Source organism: Dermochelys coriacea, chromosome 7 (genome assembly GCF_009764565.3).
Source record: "Dermochelys coriacea isolate rDerCor1 chromosome 7, rDerCor1.pri.v4, whole genome shotgun sequence".
Taxonomy (NCBI): Eukaryota; Metazoa; Chordata; order Testudines; family Dermochelyidae; genus Dermochelys; species Dermochelys coriacea.
In genome coordinates, this window is record NC_050074.1 from 82636580 (window position 1) to 82655956 (window position 19377).

At 39.1% G+C, this 19377-nt stretch overlaps 1 protein-coding gene across 2 annotated transcripts in view; it reads left to right on the plus strand.

The window, feature by feature from the left end:
• Positions 1 to 15028, plus strand: part of HKDC1 (hexokinase domain containing 1) — a 39256-nt gene extending 24228 nt beyond the window's left edge. For both annotated transcript variants that reach the window (XM_038408509.2, XM_043519342.1), the window contains exons 12-18: positions 21 to 140; positions 2727 to 2822; positions 2898 to 2997; positions 4813 to 4996; positions 5803 to 5958; positions 8403 to 8636; positions 10898 to 15028. In XM_038408509.2, the coding sequence (XP_038264437.1) occupies positions 21 to 140; positions 2727 to 2822; positions 2898 to 2997; positions 4813 to 4996; positions 5803 to 5958; positions 8403 to 8636; positions 10898 to 11042 (1035 nt within the window). In that variant the 3' untranslated portion in view covers positions 11043 to 15028. The remainder of the gene's footprint in view (positions 1 to 20; positions 141 to 2726; positions 2823 to 2897; positions 2998 to 4812; positions 4997 to 5802; positions 5959 to 8402; positions 8637 to 10897) is intronic.
• The last annotated feature ends 4349 nt before the right edge of the window (positions 15029 to 19377 follow it).

Sequence of the window (19377 nt, forward strand, 5' to 3'; positions counted from 1 at the left end):
CACTGCTTCTGTTCTTCCAGCTCTTTGATCACATTGTCCAGTGCATAGCAGATTTTTTGGAGTACATGGGGATTAAAGGTGCACGTCTCCCTTTGGGCTTCACATTCTCTTTCCCCTGCAGGCAAGCTAGCATTGATAAGGTAAGGACTGCAACACAAAACCATGTCGAACAGCTACAGTAGGTCTAATTCCTATTAGAAAATTGCTGGATCATTTTGATAGATTTTTTTAAACTAGTCTCTGTTCAGACATTTAACGCAGAAATCCTTCTTTTAAATCCAGCATTTAAAAATGTATATTTTTTACAAGCAAGGCTTTACAAGGTTTTAAATAAGATTCAGGGCAGATCCTTAGACTTATTAATTGCCTCATATAAAATAGAGATGAAGAAAACTCCATAAACACACACAAGTATTCTAAGTATATACACTGTCAGATTTTGCCACCCTTACTCATACTGAATATCAATTTATTCAGCCAGTTGGCTACTTACAGAGCAAGAAGAACAAGCCATGATGACTACTAAATGATCTTGTATGTTTTTAATGGGTCAGAAATCTCTTGCTGTCCTTCGGATCAATAATACCCATGGAGATTAGTCTCCTAATTATACTTTTTCAGCTACAGATTTATAGTGTTTTCAGAAGTGTGCAACTGAGTGCAAATATCCTTTTTTCTATGTCTACTTTCACACTTTATTTATTCCTTTTTGTGATGCACCAGTGGGCAGTGTTGAACTTTGTCATTCACAGCAAAGGGTTGAATTTTGATTGATGATCAAGCAGCTTTTCATGATACTTCCTCCCCGTTTGTGCTCTGATTTGACACTTAGACTCTGCAAAAATTTGAAAGGAGATTCAATGCTTGGTTTATTTTAAACCTGTTGTACCCAAAAAAAAAAAAAAAGGCAACAACAAAAATCCCAACCACACACATCGGAACTTCAGCCTAAGGACTTGGTTATAATTGAGTACTATTTATCGCTCTGCCTTTCAAATATGAAGCAAATTAGTTAGTGATGAAAATGAATGCAGCCAAAATGACAGATTATTTATGAGCTATAAATCTGAGTCAGGGCTTGCACACTCTGGGCCAGTTTGTTTTGTCTCTTCCTATGACAAGAATTTTCTATCTTAAATTCATCTTGCTTTTTAAAAACTTGGTGTAATTAACAGCTATGATTTCAACATCATTCAAAAACTGTCATTGATTCATATTGAGCAGTCTGTATAATACTGGCTGCACAATGGAAAGCTAGCTATTTTTAGCATAACTTCAAAACTTCATCAGTGGGATCAGATTATCTTTGAGTTAAAACAAATCACATGGTAACCTAGATAAGAATCTGCAGTATTACTCATCAAATGAGCTGAAATTTTGCAATGGAAATTTCTTAAAACTCATTAAGTTGACTGCTTAATTATTTACAATAAATATAATTCTTCTCATAGTTTACTCACAAATGATGAAACAGGTGATTAACTGCAAGGAAGTAGGTGGGAAGGGAATGCATCTCAAAGAAGTAGAAAGAATATTTCAGCTTTTGCTGCTACTTGGTTGATTGCTCCACTGGCTCTTGTGTCTGATAAGATGAGGGATAGTAGACAGGGTATTTAGACCAGCATGAAGAGCACCATATCTGTTAGGTGATGGTGAAACTTCTGGACCCTCATGATGATGATCCTGTTATTGGGGAAACCACAACACACACTGGGGGAATCTTGAGGAACCACTAGTGGTCAAATAATAATGGCATATGTGAGGCTATCTTCTTCCAGTCTAACTGTGTCTCCGTTGTTCTGGTAACAAGCTACATCTTGGTTAATGTCTAGTATTTAGGAACATAACTTGACAAATTGAACCACTGTTTGTGGTTCAGAATCTTAATAAACCATGGAGTAAAGCTGTCAACAGCAAACCAAATGGACAGTGGTGGATTTAGAGTTAGTGGGGCCCTGTGCGCAGCTTCATTTTTGGGGCCCCCCACCTCGGGACCCAGCCAAGAAAAAGAACATTCTTCCCCCCACCCCATTTTTCATTTTTTCGTGCCCCTGGAGGGAGGGAGGCAGCATGGGCAGGAAGCCGCCTTAGCCCTGCTGCACTGCTGCTGGCACGTCTGTGTGCCTCTTGGGGGGAGGAGGGAAGCGGGTCTCCGTGTACTGCCTGGGGCAGGGGTAGTGCACGGAGCTGTCTTCCCCCCTGCCAGGGGCACGTAGAGATGTGCAAGCAGCTGGCCACTTCCTGGAGCGGCGTGGGGCCATCAGCCATGGAATGCAAGCAGCCCTGCTGCACTGCTGGCCAGGACTCGGGGGCAGGTTGTCAGATGAGATTTGTCCTGCATATTGGGGGGCCCCCCTGTCATTGGGGGTCCTGTGCAACCGCACTGTTTGTTTCATGGTAAATCCGCCTCTGCAAGTGGAGTCATTTCCACACAGCAGTTGAGTCTCAATCACAGAGGAAGTTTGGTTTTACATGGGCCAAAAACATATTATACATAAAAAACTACATTAAAAGAACATTACTAAGTTTGCAAAATCAAGCACTCAAATGTTAAGAAATGCCAGAATGAAGATTACCTGTGCAACCTTAATTCAGTCCCCTTGTGCAAATGATACAGTTATTAATTACATGCTTACATACTATTTTTTCTACAGGACGCTGCCCCATTCAGTGCACAGGATTCACATCCAACTACATTTGTCATTTTTGTTGCTGTTTTGTTACAGGGAGTGCTTGTGGAGTGGACAAAAGGTTTCAAGGCAACAGACTGTGAAGGAGAGGATGTTGTTGATATGCTAAGAGAGGCCATAAAACGCAGAAATGTAAGAAATTCTGTTCCTATCTATTTGGTTTGTTAAAACAGCTGCACCCCTTTCTAAATATGATTTCCATTGCAGGAGTTTGACTTGGATATTGTAGCAGTGGTAAATGACACTGTTGGGACAATGATGACATGTGGCTATGAGGATCCATATTGTGAAATTGGCCTTATTGCAGGTAAAATACTAATCAAATTGCTTGTTTAAAATGAAAGCAAAATATTTCAATGATCAGTTGATTTGTGATAGAAAAAAATCTTACCACTGAGACCTATAAAATAAATGGTTCACTTCATAAGAACTATTAATGTCTGGAGAATTTGTGCCAGCTTGATAGCTCAGTGGTAATGATTTGCACCAGTATGTAGGAGAATGGGAATAACTAATTTTCAGTCACCGGATTGACAGCATGTTATGTTTCACAATATACAAACAGATAAATTGGATACAAACATTAAATGTTTTCTGCTGGAAAGCTTTAAAATAAGACTACTTTATTTCTTAGAATTCGAAACACAAAAAAACCCCCAAACTAAGGAAAACAAAATAGGCTGATCACTAAAACAGAGCAGCATAGCTCACCCTACCTTACTCTAGCTTTCTGGAAACTGACTCTGCAAGGTGTAGATTGAGCACACACTTTCCTACAAAGCCTCTAGCCTGCAAGCTGGACCAGGATTTAAAGTGACAGCTTGTAATTTTTATTGTTTCTAATACACTATCCTGGGGCTGTGAATATAGCTGGGGGAAAGGCGGTGACGTGTTCTGGATGAAGTTTCATCTCTTCCTCTAGTGCTACAGTTTAAGGCTGTGTCTACACTGCCACTTTCAGCACTAAAACTTTAGTCATTCAGGGGTGTGAAAAACACACCCCTGAGCGACAAAAGTTTTAGCGCTGAAAAATGCCAGTATAGACAGTGCTTTATCGCCGGGAGCCGTGCTCCTGGTGATAAAGCTACCACCCCTTATTCTGGGTGTGTTTTTTGTTTTGTTTTGTTTTGTTTGTTTTTAATTGCCAGGAGAGCTCTCCCCCAGCGATAAAGCGTGACTACACTGCCCACATTTGCTGCTGCTATGCTATAACATGGGCAGTGTAGACATACCCTTAGTGGCCAGCCTGTAAGCCTTGTGTGGTGAGGACAGGGAAGAGTGTTTTGAAGCAGAATATAATGGGGGAATCCTTGGAGACTGTGGCTAATATTGTAGGAAGATGATTAGTGCTTAATTTGTAACGAAAGAGGTGCCATGGCTCAAGCAATTGATTTACTTTTATAACTGACGTGGCAAACCCAGAGATGCCAGGGCTCAGCCCTGGAAAGCCGTGGGCACATATTAAGCACTGAAAATGATGCTCTCCCGCTCTACTATTTTAGATTCAGATGTTATGTTCTTTTTGAGAATCTGTTCACATGCAGAGATGAGGTGTGAATCTGGTGTATCCTCTGAACAAAAGGATTTGGGGTTCATTGTAGTTAGGCAGATAAAGATGCCTGCCCAGTTTGTAGCAACACTAAATAAGCAAATATGATATGTAGATGCATGAACATGGGATAAAACAAAGTATGGTTGAGCCAAATAACTTTTACAGTAGCATGAGTTGTTTGGCCTGCAAAATGTGATGCAAATATCAATTGGGTAGTATTCAGTCACCTGACTCTGTGCTTTCCGACCCCATCTCCTTTTCTCCAGTGAGATTCCCATGAGGGCATTGCAGTAATAGGAAATCTCCAGTGCTCTTAATTTCTATGGCATATTCTGTGGAAAACCTACCTCAGTTCTGAATGTTTGTATTTCAATTATGTAGCAGATATTATCAGAAAGGCCACTTGTTGACACTGATTTTTATTAAGATCTTGGGATATCTTTCTAATACGGATCTGGTTCAGGAGAAGTGACATTTAAATATTTCACAGTGTAGACACCATGATTTCCTTCTATGCATTTCAGCTACTCTTGAACTAGATGTGACTGAAGCCCTGTTGCTTTCTCCCAGGAACAGGTAGCAACGTGTGCTACATGGAAGAGATGAAGAATATTGAAATTGTGGAAGGGATTGAAGGGAAAATGTGCATTAACACAGAATGGGGAGGATTTGGTGACAATGGGTGCATTGATAGTATCAGAACAAAATATGATAAAGAAGTGGATGAGGGTTCATTAAATCCTGGGAAACAGAGGTAAAGCTGATTTTATTGTTTTTAAATGATGAATAGGTTACTGCAACTTCCCTGAACCTGAACTGCTTTTTTTTTTTTTTTTAAACAAGTAGTTTACAAGGAGATTTTGGTATTGTAATTCATTTGCCAAACTATAGATCGTGCAGATTTGCCTGTGTTCTTTGTATCTAGACAAAATTATTTCTCTGTGCCCACATCAACATTGCCAAAACAGGTGATTTGCAAAACAGAACCCATTTTAAGACACACATGCAAAACATAAGCATGTCTGTGTTGTCCTTTCACTTTTACTGTTCCACTTGGCTTGTGCTAGGACAAAATACTCAACTGTGAATACTTTCCAAATAAGATTAATTGCAAAAGTTTTGTATTAAAAACAAACTTCAAAATAAAACCTGAAAAAAACAAGTTTGAGTTTGGTTTTACAAGGCCAGAACTGATCTGGATCTAAGTGCCAATTTATATCAGCCACCAAAGTTAAAGGTGGGGGAAGCTGGGTAAAATGTTAGTTAATCTAAAACTGGAACTTTAATCAATGCATTATATTTAATATTTTGTGTTTTCTTTCTAATTTCTTTCTTCTTTAGAACATGAAATATTGTAACTAGTGTTTGCATTTGAAGTAATTGTAACAGATAATGTGTTGGTTTTTTTACAGCCAAGCAGCAGTGAGTTTAGGTAGTGGAATACCTGAGTTTTTAATATTTTTAGGGTTGGTTATAGTGTGTTCTACCAATGGTATTAAACAGAATTAATTTGCCATCTTTTAATTTTCTAATTATTTATTTATATGTTTTGTAAAATAGGTATGAAAAAATGACCAGTGGAATGTATTTGGGTGAAATAGTGAGGCAAATTTTGATTGACTTAACCAAACACGGACTTCTGTTCAGAGGTCAGATTTTGGAATCGCTCAGGACAAGAGGCATATTTGAAACAAAATTCCTGTCTCATATTGAAAGGTAAAGTAATTCATTAGAGTGAGGTGGTTTCTGTCTTGTTTCATTGCCAATTACTTCTGTGCAAATAGGAGCTACTGAGGTCAGGAAGTGACAAAATACTGGCCCAAATCTTGAAGTTTTTCCCTGGGCACTGCTCCCATTGAAGTAAATGGAATTTGTCTGAGATCTGGTCTACACTGGGAACTTACACTGGCATAGCTATATGGCTCATGTGGGGTAAGTATTATATCCATTTTAAAGATAGATTATCTGAGGCACAGCGAGGTTAAGTGACCAGCCAGGCTTACATTGAGACTCATCATTTTGCAAGAGTCCTGGCCCCGATCCCTTCTATAACCACGAGTCAATATTCCAGGGCAATATTCAATAGTGAAGGGCAAATATAGTGCCTATGTATAAAAAAGGGAAATAAGGACAACACAAGGAATTATGGACCAGTCAGCTTAACTTCACTACCCGGAAAGATAATGGAGCAAATAAACACCTGGATGATGATAAGGTGATAAGTAATAGTCAGCAGGGATTTGTCAAAAACAAATCATACCAAACCAACCTAATTTTTTTTTGACAGAGTAACAAGTGTTGTGGATGGGGAGGAGGGGAAGCAACAGATGTGGTATATCTTGACTTTAGTAAGGTTTTTGATACTGTCTCATATTTTCCTAGTTTGTTTGTTTTAACAGAAGGTCATGCAACCTAGATGGAACTACTATAAGATGGGTGAACAACTGGTTGGAAAACCATTCCCAGAGAGTAGTTATCAGTGGTTCACAATCAACCTAGAAAGACATGTTGAGTGGGGTCCCAGAGGGATCAGTTCTGGGTCTGGTTCTGTTCAATATCTTCATCAGTGATTTAGATAATGGCATAGAGAGTACACTTACAAAGTTTGTGGATGATGCCAAGCTCGGAGGAGTTGCAAGTGCTTTGGAGGATAGGATTAAAATTCAAAATGATCTGGAGAAATGGTCTGAAGTAAGTAGGATGAAATTCAATAAGGACAAATGCAAAGTATTCCATTTAGGAAGGAACAATCAGTTGCACACATACAAAATGGGAAATGACTTCATAGGAAGCAGTACTGCAGAAAGGGATCTGGGGGTCATAGTGGACCACAAGCTAAATATGAGTCAACAGTGTAAAACTGTTGCTTCTCCACCCCAAAAAAGCAGCAAAAATAGTTCTGGGATGTATTAGCAGGAGTGCTGTAAGCAAGACATGAGAAGTAATTCTTTCACTGTCCTCCGAGGCTGCAGTATTGTGTCCAGTTCTGGGTGCCACGTTTCAGGAAAGATATGGACAAATTGGAGAAAGTCCAGAGGACAGCAACAAATACGACTAAAGGTCTAGAAACCATGACCTACGAGGGAAGATTGAAAAATTGGGTTTGTTTAGTCTGGAGAGGAGAAGACTAAAAGGGGACATAACAGTTTTCAAGTACATAAAAGGTTGTTACAAGGAGGAGGAGGTACATTGTTCTTAACCTCTGAGGACAGGACAAGAAGCATTGGGCTTCAATTGCAGCAAGGGAGGTTTAGGTTGGACAATAGGAAAAATTTCCTGTCAGGGTGGTTAAGCACTAGAATAAATTTCCTAGGGAGGTTGTAGAATCTTCATCACTGGAGATTTTTAAGAGCAGGTTAGATAAACACCTGTCAGGGATGGTCTAAATAATACTTAGTCCTGCCATGAGTGCAAGGGACTGAACTAGATGACCTCTCCAGGTCCCTTCCAGTCCTATGATTCCCTCACAGAAACGTGCAGTATTCCCCTTCCTAGAAGCCTGTTTAAAAATAGGAGGGCAGTGGGGGGAAGAGTCACATAATTATTCTGTAATTGTTAGGAGTGATTATCCCTGTTCTTACTCAACCATGTCATCTTAAAAATCCTACCATCATGCACAGCCTTTATCTCATTCACAGTTTTTTCTGAGGCACTCAAGTGTTACTACCTTTACAAAAAGCGTATTAATAATGGATTATAAAAAAGAACTGTACTCTGAATGTACATGTGTATGAATGTGTGTGGGTGCTTGTCCATGATCTTCAGAGTAAAATCACTTTTTGACCCTAAAGGAAAAGATGCTAAAAAAAAAAAAATAGGGTGGCTGATTTGTGACCCATTAGTGGGAGATTTTCAAAGGCGGGAATGGCAGTGAGGTGCCTAATTCCTACTGATTTTCAATGAGAGGTGCCCAACAGCTATTTGTGCCTTTGAAAAACTACCTCATTCTTCTTAAGTGGTTTTCATAGCAATTACAGAAGAGCTCAAGATGCAAGATTTGGATTTGGATTCCAATCAGATCCTTCCTCCCAACTGAGGGTGTTTGGGCTTTTCTCCAGAGCTAATCTCTAACAATTCAGTTTCATTTGTAAGATTAAAAATCCAAAAGTACACACAGTATCTTCTAACCAAAAGTTGCTGTTGTGTTTGTATGAACACAGTGACCGGCTAGCCCTTCTTCAGGTTAGAAGAATTCTGCAGCAGCTTGGATTGGACAGCACTTGTGATGACAGCATTATCGTAAAGGAGGTGTGTGGTGCTGTTTCAAAGAGAGCAGCCCAGCTATGTGGAGCTGGACTGGCTGCTATAGTAGAGAAGAAGAGAGAAAACAGAAATCTAGAGCACTTGAAAATCACTGTTGGAGTGGATGGAACTTTATACAAACTACACCCGCAGTGAGTACTTTGTTCCTACTTTGCTTTAATGTTGACTTAAGAGTCCCTTAAGAAAACAAACAAAACTGTATTCAACAGTCTGTTTAGATTATAGAACCTGAAAGAAAAGGAGTACTTGTGGCACCTTAAAGACTAACAAATTTATTAGAGCATAAGCTTTCGTGAGCTACAGCTCACTTCATCGGATGCATTTGGTGGAAAAAACAGACTCTGTTTTTTCCACCAAATGCATCCGATGAAGTGAGCTGTAGCTCACGAAAGCTTATGCTCTAATAAATTTGTTAGTCTTTAAGGTGCCACAAGTACTCCTTTTCTTTTTGCGAATACAGACTAACACGGCTGCTACTCTGAAACCTGAGAACCTGAAAGGTTATCCTCAAGAAATGAATGCGTATTCTGCAGTTGACTTATTAATTCGTACTAAGGGTTGAAAATTGCCAAGAGAGAGGCTCAAAGCAGTGCCTTCTTGTACTGTATTAGTTCAAAGCAGCCTGATTTGAAGAAAAGGAAACTTGCTGCTGAGGTTGTAATGAGTGATCTTGAGTATAACAGAAGAGCTAGTTTCCAGTCTTTTAGCTTCCACAGCAAGCAAGAAATTAAGGTTTCTGTTTTTAGTTAAATACATTTAGAAACTACCTTAACTCTTTTTTTTTTTTTTATACAGTATAAATGCCTAGATACAATGGGCGTTGACCTGGTTGGGCCCGAGGAGAGAATACAATATAAATGTTAAATAATAATGCAATATAAAGGCATATTTATCAGCTCATTAATTTATAGTAAGTCAATTCTACTGTTGTGCCAAGCCAACAGCTGCATCTGTCAAAGACTGTATACCTCTCTGGTTCATTTAGCACATATATTATCCTTAACATTTCCTTTTTTATGGCCTTTTGGATGCTTAAAATGTATTAAAATTCTAGTTATGAGGAGAACCTCCCCCCAAAATCTCAGTCAAAAGGAAATCTTCATGCTGGAAACCTGTAATGGATGAAGTTTCTAATAGTTCTAAATTAACTTTTGGCATTTTGGACCTTTAACATTTTTGGTGATGGTGTAGGCTGAATTTTTGCCAAAAAGGTGGCCTTGTTGAAATGGAAGATTACGCTAGTTGCTGAGGTTACATCCATGTTCCGTGAATGAGCTCTAACCATGGTAGAGGAAGGGGTAGAATTTGCTGCCAAACTAGCCGCATCAGAAGACCGACCTTGCAGAAGGGAGACTGCCTAGCATCTTCAATAGTTTCTAAAATATGAGGCTTCTCTGCTAACTTCAGTTCATGATGGTAGAAAAAATAAGAAAACTGAAAATGAAAACTGTGACCAAGATGGGGAAGTGCCACTTTTTTTGTTTGCTGTTAAAATGTTTCCAGATTACATTAACTTTTCACGCTATTTATAGAGGGGAATTTATAGTTGTCATCTCCCAACTGACCAACTTAGGCTATAGAAATGTTTCCATAGATTTAACTACTTTCTTTTGACATCTCTTATTTTCTCTTCTGAATCACCTGCAGTACAAATTCCTGGATTAGCTCCTGATGGGACTTCATCATCAGAACCCTTTGGCACCTAAAAAGCCCCACTTCTTTAAAACAAACAAACAAAAAAACCGTAACCCCTTTTCTGTTAACTGGCCTAATGAGCATCTAAACCTCCATGTTCACCATTGCACCACTGGGAACAGGCAAAGTGAAATTCCCATAAAGTACAATGAATGAAATGGCAAAGAGGTGGCTAGACTAGTTGCTCCACAGAAGGCTCCAATGCTTCTTTATATGAAAGGAATCTGGAACCCAGTGTTGCCAGTTGCTGCATGCTAGAGTGAGAACTATCATTAAGTGACATATGGTCCCCTCTGAGGAAATGGGTCCTCTTCTCTCACCATCTCACAGGATGGAATAACTTGTTTCTGTTTCCTGCTGTAGGAGGCAGAACATACTGAAGGGACAGGGGAGAACCAGTGGAAGATGTTGACTGGTGCGCTGTCTTGTTTGTTGGCCCCTTGCTTCCTATAGGTGAAACAAACTGTTTTAGTTTGGGTTAGTGAAGAAAGGATGTGAACAACATGGATACACTCAGGATCCCTTATACCTGGGGGTACATTATGGTGGTCGTGTATGATAATCATTAGCATAAAATCAGCAAACTAAAAATTTCAGAATTCACAAAATTAAATAAGTGGTGAGTTAAATAATTTATAAACCAGTAGAAATGATCACTCCATTTACACATTGTAAAATGTTTTTGTTTTACTTTTAGTTTTTCTAGGATTTTACGGGAAACAGTGAAAGAAATGGCACCTCAGTGCGATGTGACTTTCATGCTGTCTGAAGATGGAAGTGGAAAGGGAGCTGCCCTAATAACTGCTGTGGCAAAAAGATTGTATAATGTTGGAGAAAATTAAAAACACAGACACACACACATTTAAATACAGCTGTACAAGAGCATTAGAGATTTGCTCAATGACTACACAAAATAACTTGGGTGGAGACCAATAAGAAACACCCCCTATTAGCTAGCAGCTAGACTAGAACCACTGCCAATGCAGAATAAGTCAAATCTTTGACCCACCATAACTTGGGTTGGGGTGTCCTGTTGCTAGTTAGCACTATATTCTGGGATACTACAATAGACTCATTGCTGCAATGTGACCGAATGCCATATATAGTGTGAAAAAGCAGGTCAGATAAATGTAATTTTTTTTTTCAAAAATCAGCTTTTGAAGTGCTTAATTGATCTCCTGTCCCACTAATGTTATCCTGTGAGTTTGTCACACAGTTTTTCATGGTTTGAGGGGTTTTTAGCCTTAGTTTGGTCTGCCTCAGTGGGTATCGAGATCCTGGTACTATACATATCTAGTGGGTATACTTGTTCATTTTTGTTGTTTTTTTAAAATAGATATACAAATTGGAATAAATTAACTTTGTCCAATAAAACATTATGTTCAATGAAACGTATATTACTACTAGGGCTGTCAAGTGATTAAAAAAATTAATCTCAACTAATTGCACGATTGAAAAAATTAATTGCAAGATTAAAAAATTAATCGTACAGTTAAACAATAATAGAATACCATTCATTTAAATATTTTGGATTGTTTTCTACATTTTAAAATATATTGATTTCAATTACAATGCAGAATTCAAAGTGTACAGTGCTCACTTTATATTTATTTTTGATTACAAAAGTGCCATGCGAACACCAGTTCTCACTTTCAGGTGACATTGTAAATAAGAAGCAGACAACATTATCTCCCATAAATGTAAACAAACTTATTTTTCTTAACGATTGGCAGAACAAGAAGTAGGACTGAGTGGACTTATAGGCTCTAAAGTTTTATATTATTTTGTTTTTGAATGCAGTTATATAACCAAAAAAAAATCTACATTTGTAAGTTGCACTTTCACGATAGAGAGATCACACTACATATTTGCATGAGGTGAATTAAAAAATACTATTTCTTTTGTTTATCATTTTTTACAGTGCAAATATTTATAATATAATATAAAGTGAGTGCTGTAAACTTTGTATATGAAATCAATATATTTGAAAATGTAGAAAAACATCAAATATTTAATACATTTCAATTTGGGCCTTTTTCTTATTTAGAATTGGTATTCTATTGTTTAACAATGTGATTAAAATTGTGATTAATAGCTATTTTTTAATCACAATTTTGAGTTAATTGTGTGAGTTAACTGCAAGTAATTGATAGCCCTAATTAGTACATTTTTTACTTTCTTTGTTCCAGACTAGTGTAATACAGTGCACCCCCACATGGACACAGTGGACAATGTTAGAAAGTGGATGTACTGTACAAAAATCAGCTGCAGCCCATAGGAGAGTGTACTCTCAGCTGTTTCTTGGTCTCAGGCTCTTTCATGGCCTGGAGCCTTCAGTTATAGCCTCCAACTGGGAATCAGATCTAATCACAAAATGCTGTCTTGCTGGATTGGCTGATTCCTAGCACCTGCCTGCTGGGCTTCTCTTCAGAACAGGGCTGACTGCTCCCTGTAATGTGGCCAGATAGCAAGTGTGAAAAATTGGGACGGGGTGGGGGGGTAATAGCCACTTATATAAGACAAAAGCCCAAATATCGGGACTGTCAGTATAAAATTGGGACATTTGGTCACCCTAGCTCCCTGCCCCACAGCCTTTAAAGGGACAGACCACCCTGTTACACCTCTTTTAATCTCAGTGTTCCAGGAGCTTTTCTAGAACGAGGCCGCATTAATGTATCGGGTTCTTTTATTCTTTGTTTTCTTTCTAGTCTTTCCTCCCCATTCGAATTTTAAAAATCAGATTGTTTCCACTTTGTGGAAATGTTTCTCTTTCCATCTTTCTTAGGCCCCTGGTTGCTGATCTGCATGTCTCCAGCCATGCTAAATTAACTCTTGTGGGAACAGCATGTTTTGTTGCTCACTCCAAAAGTGACTCTTCTGTGCAAGGGGGTGAGCAGCAGAGACACAGGCTTATGTGAACTTTTTAAACCTATCAGTAGTACTTGAGCTCAGCAGCCGGCAGTTAATAAAGATGGTTTATTAATGGACAAAGGCCAACAAGCAGGGGATGAAACAGGAATGCCTGTTTCTTTTGGCTGTTTTATATTTATCAGTGGGACATGGACAGTAAAATATGCTGAGCTTTATAGACATCTTAAAAAGTCAATACCTTTGGGTGTGACTTAAAAAAAATCACATTCAGTTCATGGATTGCCGAATGAAATGTAGCACACAATGAAAATGGCAAAACAGAAACCTCTGGTTTCCAATCTCAGCTGCTTCCATACCCTCTTAACCCTCTGTTCATATATATTCCTGTGTACTTGTGCTGGGAGCACAGCTAGACACAGCACTTGTGCTGACAGCAGAATGCCTGAGGCAGACATACTCTTGGAGCTTGGATGTGTCCATAACTATTGTGCACTATTAAATAGTTGGCTTCAGGTTAACAATAATATAAAAGCTGAAATAAGACTGAAAATTTAAGCCTAGCAACAATGAATCAAATTTGTTAAGATGCATTCACTTTATATTTTTTTAAAAGCTGGTCAATAGCATCTTTCACTGTGACATATTGAAATTACCGAATGCATGAAATAAAACAAAACAAATTAATGAAATTGAAAATGATTTTCATTTGCTAAAGTACTAATATATCATTTTTGTTTCTGGGCTAGCTGGAGAAGGTAAATGCATATTTAATATTTAAGAACAGACTACTCATGCAATCGTATTACAAACAGCATCACATAAATGTAAAATTATTAAACTACTTGTAAGACATCATAAAAACATTCATTTTTGTTATACTTTTCTTCAGATTTAACAATACCACTTGATCAGATTTTCCCATGAAATACTGTCTCTTCACAGAAAATTACTTCTAGTAAGTAAAATAAGCAGGCACTATTTGGAACCAACTTTTCCAAAGCAATGCGCAGCGTAGCTCATGTGGTGATGAGCATCTTAGAAAAACATTAGAGGGTGACTGGGTTTTTCTTTCAGAGCTATAGGTACTAAAATCAAACATACCATACAGTACTCCCTACTTAACAAAGGTGGGCAGTTGGAGACTAGTGACCTGCATCAAATCTTTTTTTATATACATTCAAATGTTGCTACAGGAATAATTACATGATTTCTGCATAGCCAATTTTAACTTCAATAGCAATCCCACAACATCAGCTGACTCAAAAGTAGCCTGGCTATATATGACAGAGGATGAATATTAGACTTGTATTAGTTTTGTAGAGGAATACTCGCAATTGTCAGGCTGTAATGTTAGTGTGATTATTTAAAAACAAGTAGGTAATAACTGGGGCAAATAAAAATGGTCAATGTTGCCACATCCTGAGTCCCCACCCAACCCAGGACCAGAGGAATTAAAATGACTGCGCCCTTTAGGGAAAGAATTGAAGTGTTCACCTGACAATGCTGGGACCTGATAACTCTTCCAGTGGGTCCTGATAATCTCCCCTACAAACGGGCTTCAACTCGTATTTATGTCCCAGAGTGAAGAATGCTATTGTGAAAAGTGCAGTGTGTTCTGGGCTATCGGTACTGGGGAACCCCAAAGTGCAGAGGAATCTGAATGGAGCTGTGGGACTCGGTGGAAAAGCTACTGGCTCCCACTGGAGGGAGAGGGTGTTGGCTGGCTCCCACTGTCACTGTGAAGAGGGGGGATTCATTATAGTCCACTCAGAGAGGGGAGAGAGCATGATCTAGTGGTATACGATACATTCCTAGGTTTAAAGAATCACTTTTATAGAGCCCCTATTTTATTTATACAACTGTTGATTTGATTTCTATTAAAATATATAGGATTTTCCTGTAAAATGATATGCAATATTAATTAGTGGATTTTTTTTAAATAACCAGTCCTTTTAATTCATTAAAGATGATGATAGAGATGTGTGTACTGGCAACAGCATGTTACTTTTTTGGGAAGTAGGAGCCTAAGGGTTGATCTAAATACAGTTTGAGTCCCAATTTAACAAAATCAGTATAGTGAAACTGGTGCAAAACCTTTGTATGGACACTCTTTTTTAGATTATAAAAGTCCTATTTCATTCTTTTTTGTATATAAATGAGCCCTTGGAAAACTGGAGCTGAGTAGCGTACACCTCAGCTGCAGTGTGGTTTTCCTGTGATATGGTAGGCCAACAATATAAAATTTTTGTGGCTTCATTTTACAGTTAGTGTAGGTTTTGCGGAATCCAGTCATGTGATCATAAAATGCTGCTCACACAGTAAATGGAAATCATTGTCTAAAGACTTCTCAAAATGCCAAGGACATTGTTCTAGTCCACATTTAGTCTAACCTTCATTTAAGCAGCAGGAACACCGTGAATCCAAACACTGCACACACACATATGATAAAATATCAGCAGAACAAGGATATGTCATAGCAACGGGAGGCTGCTGATTTCTGAAAGTGGGTAGGGAAATAATGAACAAGGTTCTGACATGCAATTTCTCACTCTCTCTGTCTCTGTCTCTCTAAAGAGATGAGGATTGGCAGCTATTGGACTATGGAAAGGTGAGGCATGGTACCCCACAGTGATTTCTTAAAGAGCGTGTTAGCTACAGCTTTTAGAATCTATACACTTCATTACTTTCAGCTTACTCTAAAATAAGATAAATTGTTCTATAACCAACAAACAATATGGTACATTGTTTCTGTTAATGACAACATAAAATGTGAAAGGAATGTTGCAAACTTGCAGTCTCATGTGTACATATTTTAAGAAGCTGAACTAAAACCCTTTACACATCACACACAGCAATAACTTCTTTTGCTTTAGCTGAGATTTAAAATAATAAAACTTCAGATTAATATCTCTTACCCAGCACACAGTACATTGAAAAAGTATGCAGATTAATTAGCATATAAACTCTTGCCGCAGATTTACAATAAAAGTGAGTTACTTCAAGTTGTGTTCGTGTTTTGTGCTTCCTTCATTCTGTTTTTTTCCCCTTCAAGATCTTTGCTTCAGGTTCTTTAGTGTGTCTTCCCTCTGATTAATGTAGTTTGCATACTTTTTGAAATTGCCACTTTTTTTTTCTTGGCGACAGGAGAGCTGACAATTGTAGGCTTGATGCAGAAATTACTGGGTGAGGTTCTGTGGCTAGTGAAGGAGGTCAGACAAGATGATCATAATGACTTCTTCTGGCCTCCAAACCTATGACTCTCTGAAAGAATGGTCTCAAAGATACCTTCCTCTCCCATTTCCCCCCCTCCTCCTCCTTGCTATTTATCCTGCCTGAGGTGAATGGTTGTATGCTGGCTACCAGAAGGTTGTTACAACATTTGCTTCTGATTTAGAATCCAGAGTAAGTGGGTTTAATAGATCACTACTGAGATGTTTCCCTTAGTAACTCTGACAAACCAGTGTCCAGAAGGAAATATAGGATCACTTGTAAATCCTTCAGAAATCCCTGATTATAGCAAATCCCTGAATATCTTGTCTTGGGAGCTCAGTTTTATATAGAATTACTGGATAGTGTAAAGAAGTGTAGGGCCAAAATGTAGGGGTCCTCAAAACTTAATACAAGAACAAATGTTTTCATGATGTTTCTTTAGATTTCAGTGAAAATACATGTTCCTGGGGGACTTAAACATTCCCCTGTGGCGTTAGGAACCCAAACACAATGGCAGTGTGCGAGAGAGAGAGAGTTCTCACTTCCTGTTCCTGCCAAGATGTCTCCTCCAATGAGTTCTCTGGATGTGATGGTGGAAGAGCCTGTCTATTTGGAAACCGATGCAGAAATTACTGTGCACAGATTGGTGGATCTTGTGGTGCTTCCTCATTTCCTGAGCTTGGGGTAGTCAAAGGATTCCAAGCAGCACTGCAATGACTAATGCAAGCCCCATTTTGAGTGGCAGAGCCTCTCTACTTGTAGGGGGAAGGACCTTGTCCTTTACTGATACAGGATTGGGAAGGGTGAGGAAATGAGAACCTTTGAGAGTCTGGACAATACAGATGGGGATATGAGCACTGGTAATGTGGGGGAGAATACTGGAAATGGGGAGGCAGAAAAAGAGAAACTATGGAAGGGACATCCATAGACAACTGGTTATGCAGGAATCCCAGTCACCAAGGAGACTATGGCAGACTATGGGTACGGCAGATGCTCTTGTTGGGGAGCAGGTTTCGATGTGCTCAACTTCAGGAATGGAAAAATTTCTTGAAGTCAGACAGGGAAAAAGAGAATCCAAGGAGACTGCTGGGGTTACAGTAACTGAGGGTGGCCTACCAACTGTCCAAACCATGTAGCATTTTCATAGTTCAGACAGATAGCAGGTTCTCTGTATTGGACATTGTTGCAGATGAAGGGGAGCAGAAAGAGAAGCCTGTGCTTGTAACGTGCCCACATTCATTGTGGGAAAGAAACCAGGAGTTATTGAGCTTAAGCAACTTCTGAAAGAACTATCAGAGTTGGGATCATCAGGATCTGGTGACTCAGGAGGCCCCCAATTGACAATCATGAACTAGCTAACAAGGAAAAAGGGCTAAAGGAAAGAATTGTGAGAGAGGGGTAAGACAGGGGGTTTAATAGCAGTGACAAGGTAGTCCACTAAGTGGGGATTGCAAGTATCTGTGACAATTTGGACCTGAGCTTTTGTATAGATGAGACTGAAATTTGCAACTTGGAATGTACACTCATCCTAAGAGTGTGCTGGAAACATATGATCCTTCAGTTTTTGGAGGGGCAGGATTTGGATCTAGTGGGATGCCAGAAACAAGACTCTGTTCCAGGCATGACATTGTGGAAGCTCAGAGCAATTAGAGGAGGGGCCTGATACTTATGATGGAGTAGAGGTACTGCTTTATATTTATGCAGTATTGGTGCAGAGGGTGGTAGAATTACAGCTGAGGAGGTGTTTGTTGATTTCTGTTGTTTGGGTGTGAGGTATCATTGTTTCACCATCTCTGACCCACAATGTCGGAAGCAGGGGAAAGGTCTTTTTATAGAAGTTCCTGCTATTTTTAATGATGTCTCGGCAGTTGTTTTTATGGGGATTTTAATTGTTTAGCTGCAGTGACTGACAGAGCAAAGCAACCTAGAAGGTTACAAGCTGATGAAACTTACAAACAGTGTCTGGTGTTGCTGGGTTAAAAATGTTTTTGGGCAATCTCATTTTAAGCAGGGGGCATTTAAATTTTTTAGAGGACAATCTGGATAGGTGATTGAACAGGGTGTATGTCAAAGCAACTGAACAATGTGCAGTGCACCCTGTAAAGTTATTTGACCTCTGCTTTGTCTAAGCTGAACTCAGGGAGGATAGAGCAATGATCTACGGTCAGGGTTACTGGAAACTAAATACTTGTTTAGTTAATAATGCAGTGACAGATAGTTAGGAAGAGTTCAATAGTTTTACTCACCACACAGATGGAAGGTCCACCAAGAGTGCACCCACTCAGCCTTCTGGCTCCCCAGCTGACACTTCTTTTGGGGGAACACAGGCATCTCTCTTTTCCTACTGACCGAGGTATTTTCAGGCTGTACAGTTCCCTGCCTACACAGTGAATTCCCTAGCAATCAGACTGCCTAAGCAAGCCTGCTTTGCTTTTCTCCTCAGAGGCTATAAACAGTCCGATTACCCAAAGTTATAAGGCATCACACAGCCTTTTCTAAGGAAGCACATTTATTCTTAAGGGGAAAGCATATTAGAATAATACAAGAACATACACACATGCCAATAAGTTCACCAGATATCCCAGCTCCAACAAGGGCTCTGGCAGAAGTCAGTCCTTCAGACCTAACCAAGGGGGTTTTCTGTGGTTACAAATTCATAACCACCTTGGCTATGAATCTGTGAGTGTCTCTTTTATACCGTTTGGACCTGTGATCTTGTCCTCATAACAAACAAAGAAAGCAAACAAAGATCCCCTTCTCAGGGCAAAGCTTCAAAAGGCTGAGGTCTTGCATAACTGGAGGGGCTATACAGGCCCGTATACCTTCCCTCTAGAGATTTCCTGGAAAACCCACCCAACTTTAAAAGCTCATCCTTATCTGGCACATAGTTTCAAATAGTCCTTTGAACTCGTAACACTTCCCAGGATTTACATTAGTCATGTCTTCTCCCTGAAGATGTTGCATACAATTCCACAATAATACATAAACATTAGCATTTTTAATTTAATGAACTCCTAAAATAAATTCAGTAAAGCTAAACTTAATTCAATAAGGTTTGCCCAGGATATTGCAGAAAATAGCCATACCTGTCACAGA